The 4996-nt window shown below is 36.5% G+C and overlaps 1 protein-coding gene across 2 annotated transcripts; it reads right to left on the bottom strand.

Moving 5' to 3' along the window:
* Window positions 1–243: 243 nt before the first annotated feature.
* LOC137836891 (cullin-3A) lies at window positions 244–4773 on the bottom strand. 2 transcript variants are annotated; one of them, XM_068645668.2, is made up of 3 exons: window positions 4562–4773; window positions 4280–4469; window positions 244–2414 (listed from the first exon to the last, which is right to left on the bottom strand). In XM_068645668.2, exons 2-3 carry the CDS (start codon window positions 4438–4440, stop codon window positions 374–376), a joined length of 2202 nt encoding a protein of 733 aa, XP_068501769.2. In that variant the 5' UTR covers window positions 4441–4469; window positions 4562–4773; the 3' UTR covers window positions 244–373. The 2 variants fall into 2 exon arrangements, with proteins under 2 accessions (XP_068501769.2, XP_068501771.2); XM_068645670.2 differs by having other exon boundaries at window positions 4280–4461; window positions 4562–4741.
* Between the last annotated feature and the right edge of the window lie 223 nt (window positions 4774–4996).

Raw genomic sequence — 4996 nt, 5'->3', positions numbered from 1 at the left:
AAATCTATATTCACAATCTGAAAAATACAAAATTTGCCTTTTAATTTGTGTAATTCATAATACAATTTTTTATGCTTATGACATTTTTTGTGCTTATGATGACACATAGAGGTGGGAAGCTATTGCGGCAGTAACGGTGGAGGTGCGGGTTATTACAACTGAGAAGTGAAAAATGGATGCTCAATGGAGAAGATGAAGAGAGTAGAACTGTCATTTCAATTTTTTTATGGAGGCTGAAAGAAGTGAACCTAACAAGTCTATGTTTTGTTGATATGCAAAGGAGAGTTACAGTAGAAATATTTTATGATGAGCACTCTAACTCATGAGACAGAATCAGATAGGTGCAATGCCAAAACAAAAGCAAATACACAGTTCAAGCAAGATAGCGATACAGTTTTCTGTCCACTTTATCCCTCTCCAGAAACTCACGCTCAATAAGGGATTCAATTCTTTTCTTAATAACAACAGGATTAGGCAAAAAGCGTGACTGCAGCTGCTTTGTGACCTCAGCAACGATATTATTATGATCTAGAGTTCGTCTTGATTTCATTATCCTCACAATTGCTGCCTCGATCTGTGGCTTTCTGTCTTCCTCCACTCTTTGCCGAGTTTCTAGGTTTTCTGGTTCAGACTCCCTCTGTGCAACCACAGTCCCTATCTTTACCTTGAAGAACTTGCTTGTGAATTTGTCATTAAAGAAGAACGTATCATCCTCTGCAATGTCCTTGCTCATTGGCTCTTTTCGAAGAACATTTTTTCCTTTCACACAGGCAAGAGACTGAAGGCACCTCCTCAAATCTGACATGGGAATGGCTGTAGCTTGCTCTATCTCCTTACAAGTCAACTGCTCAACGTTGTTGAAAAGCATGAGTACACACATTTGGTATGTGGAAACATTCAACTCATGCTTTTGGCCCTTACCAAATGTTGCTTTCAAATCAGCAGTCCCCATATTAGTTTGCCAGGACAATCTCCTACCATTGTGTGTGCCAAGATAATATGTTCGAAACCTGTCACACACACCCAATATTTCTGATGGAAGATTACACGGTGGGCTAGGCTGAGTAGGCCATGATCCTGTTGTAAGCACCTGGACAGATAGTGTAGGGCCATCCCCCAACTCAGTACCTTGGCCTGTATAGAAACCCTGCATTGTATCATGCGAAGTCTTCATGTCAGTAAACATACCCTCTAACTTAGAAGTGAATTGGTATCCGCATTCTGTTTTGAGCTTAACAATCAAACTCCTTTCTGCATCATCAGATATAGTTTTCCCTGAAAGAAGCCTTTTTGCCAAGTGTTGCTTGTAATACTTCTCAAACACATCCTTCTCCTGTAGGTACCGGAAAAGCATCATGACTTTGTCCAGTACAATCTCCACATCCTCCTCGCCAACCCCTTTCAACCCTCGGCGAAGTTTGTCATCCACAAACAAAGAGATGAACTCTGGAGACCGGGCATTCAAATTGATGAAATATTCAAAAGAAGAATTCAAGGCATTCTGAAATGTCTTGTCATTGTTAAAAGACATTGTAATAACCTTGTCATATTTATCCTTCAAATCCAGCAGTCGTTGAACAAAATCCACAGGATCTCTCAGCCTTTCCGGATCCATAATTAGCTGCTTACCTGTATCCCGAATAAAAGAGGTCATGACTTCTTTAACAATTGTGAGTCCAGCAGGCACCCTGCGAAACAAATTATACATTCTTTGCAAGTCTTCATATTTGTCATCCACAAGCATACTAACTAGGCCTGAGTTCTCCATATGAACTAGAGTATGCATATGGCTTTCAATCATCTCCTTCTCCACCACATTCGTTATCTTTGACTCACTTCTGGGATCCAAGTAATGAGATACTCTCTCCAACTCTTCATTTAAACGTCTCTCAGCTTTCTTCAGATAATCACCACAATCACATGTTTCAATGAATTTCTGGGACTCACAACCGTAAAAATTTGAAGATACATCAAGAAAATGCTTTTCAAAGTCAAGCTGGTAAACAGGCAAACCCAAATCCATAAGCATCTTTATTATATTTCTCATCAATCCTCTGTTTATTACTTCACCATTCCTTTCTCGAAGCACAAGCTCAAGAAGTGTATCTAGCAGCCTAGCCTGAGTTTTGATGGAATGGATCACAACATCTCTCCAAAGATTCAATCCAAGCTCATGAACAGAAGTTTTATGGTTGCTTGGTACAAATGTTCGATCCATGTACATCAGTATATCTCGGATCATTTGCAATGCCTTGTTATGATCTGCCCACTTCCTATTGAGCTCATCCAAGAAAATTTCTCCTTGAGCAGATTCAATTGATTGAGAAATTTCTTTTAGATGAGAAGTCATGGTCGTCACAAGTCCTGTGTAAAGTTTCTCCCCAAATTTGTGTAACACCATATTATAAGCGTTCCTGAATGGGCAGATCACAGTGATCAGAAATTAAAAAAATATATATACAAATATACAAAGATGGCTAGAGAGATCTATCTATGGGCAAATTAATTAAGCAAGCTTAGGCAATTAATCAATTTAAAGAAAACTAAACTACAGGAAATCACATAATTATTAATAAACAACAAATTTAAGGGAGGTCTGTGGTATCAATCAGTAAATAACTAAATATAGATTGGTGCTTTTTCTTCTAACTAAATGGTATGAAATAGGCTGAGAACACATTACATGCTAATTTCCATGTGAATAAGAACAAGCTGGTGAACTGACCATACAAAAAGCATAATAATCTACAACGGCCAAAGAGCATCACAGGGAACTGGTCAAAATAATGTGTCATATCATATAAGAATCTCTGTCAATATTTGCAAGTTGTAAGCCTCAAGGAAACCACAACATGATAAGATGAAGTATGTTTTCCGGTATTGTAGCACAGAAACAGATGAAATAAAAGAACACCTCCAAAGCACAGCGTAGCTCTGAACTAGAAAAAGTGAAATGTTGAAACATGTGCACGTTCCAGGATACACAAATAACATAAACCCCCACTTGAAGGGGTCCATGTTCAGTATCTGTATGAGTTTTACACTAAATTGGCTTGCCAAGAGCTAAGACATCCCTCCACCTTTAAACTCATCAAAAATCAATAACTTAATACTAAATATATTGAGATACACACATATACATAAAATAATACAAAATCATATTAGGTTAGCGATTAGAGAGTAAATTTAAAAAATATAAATAAAATGATGATTATGACTAAAACATTAAAATAATTCTGACCATCCATGTATGGTGGTTATACAACAGGAAATATTAGATTTTCACATGACAGGATTACATTAAAAAAAATAGATTGTAGGCTTAAAAATCCTGGGATCTTTCCAAAATTAAAATCACTTTAGGACTATCTCCCTTCATATAACCTTTTTATGTGAATGACCAAGATTGGAATACTGATTGCAGGTAGACAACTTCAACATTAAAAAAGAGCCTTTCGATTAATACCATAGCTTTAAAAATTGTAGCGGTCATCCAACTCAGTTGAGGTAAGTAAGGCAGCAGTTTTAAATATTGTAAATTTTATTGAACTAGCTGGACAGACCAGTTTGAGACAAGTTTGGAAAAAAATGATTAATACAAATGTGAAAATAAAAACAGTACAGAAATGTGGTCTTATCAAAGTTAAAATCCCTCAGGCAGGCCTATCTCTCTACATACAACCTTCTTATGTGAAAGACTAACTTCATAAGACTCATTTCAGATAGACGGTTGAAAATTATAAAAAAAAAAACTTGTTTGATCAATAAACACAGTAGGTTCAATTCAATTTTTCAAAGACAAACGAAATTTTCAGTAAAGCAATTCGTCTACACTTTTTTATCATCCTCAGGCTAAACATTCAACTACAAATCCTCCATAACACAGTAATTATGTATATATATATATATAAAGAGTAAATTACACTCACAGCCCCGACGTTTTTCAAATTGCACATAATCCCCGTACTTAACGTTTACAACATCTTTTATATAAGGTCATAATATAATTTTTTTTCGAATAATTAAGGATGGACAACGTAATGTTTTCAAGCAATCAAGGGGATCAGTGTAGCAGTTGAAAAAGAAGAGACAACATGTGCAAAAACATAAGGTGTCAGCTCAATTTACTTAAAACAACACGACACAGAAGCACAGAAAACACAACAAAACAACACTATTGGGAAAAAAAAACCCAAAATCGCATCTGGCACAATTCACACCGAAGTTGGAGCAGTGAAATCGAAGAAGCGTTAATTGACAGTTAACCGGATGAATTAACCTGTAAAGCTCCTCAAAGCTAAGGCCACTGGCGTTGTGGTTGTATATCTCATGGATAGCGTGTTCTAGAACCTTCCACGTCTTCTCGGCGTACTTGGGATCGACCACCACGCGGTGCTTGAACGCCTCTATCTGGAACGCGCGCTTCTTCTGCGTGCTCATCTTCCCCGACGAATCGGAACCCTAAAGCGCTACGCGCAAAGTTGAATTCAGAGAGAGAAGGAAAGAAAATGGAGACGGAGAAGAGGGAATTGGAGAAATGAAGAGATTAGAGAGGACGAACCCTAGCGACGGAGCACGGAGGGAGAAGCGATTGGAGGAATTGGGGATTAGGGTTTTTGAGAGAGAAGGGAAGGGATTGAAGGAAGCAAAGAATGAAATGGGAGTGAGTGAGTGAGTGGTGAGTTGTAAGTAACCTCACATAGTTGAGAAGAGGGATTCACAAAGGGGACTTTCTCTTTTCAAAAATTATAATTTTACAAAAGAGTTATATACAAATTTTGATGTAATAATTCTAATAATATATATATAATAAAATATAAATTCATAAATAAATAATATAAAAGATAATTGAAATAATAGTACTAAAATTGTAAAGTAGGTGTAGAAAAAAAAATGGATTATGAATGTCAAGATTCATATCTTTTCACCACTTTGGAAAAATTAAATATATTTTTTAAAAAATTAGTTAAATTTTGGTTTCAAATTAGTAATGAAA

This window comes from Phaseolus vulgaris, chromosome 4 (genome assembly GCF_051622355.1).
Source record: "Phaseolus vulgaris cultivar YP4 chromosome 4, ASM5162235v1, whole genome shotgun sequence".
Taxonomy (NCBI): Eukaryota; Viridiplantae; Streptophyta; class Magnoliopsida; order Fabales; family Fabaceae; genus Phaseolus; species Phaseolus vulgaris.
Note: the sequence above shows the minus strand (reverse complement) of the source record. Positions and strands in the feature narration are given on the sequence as shown.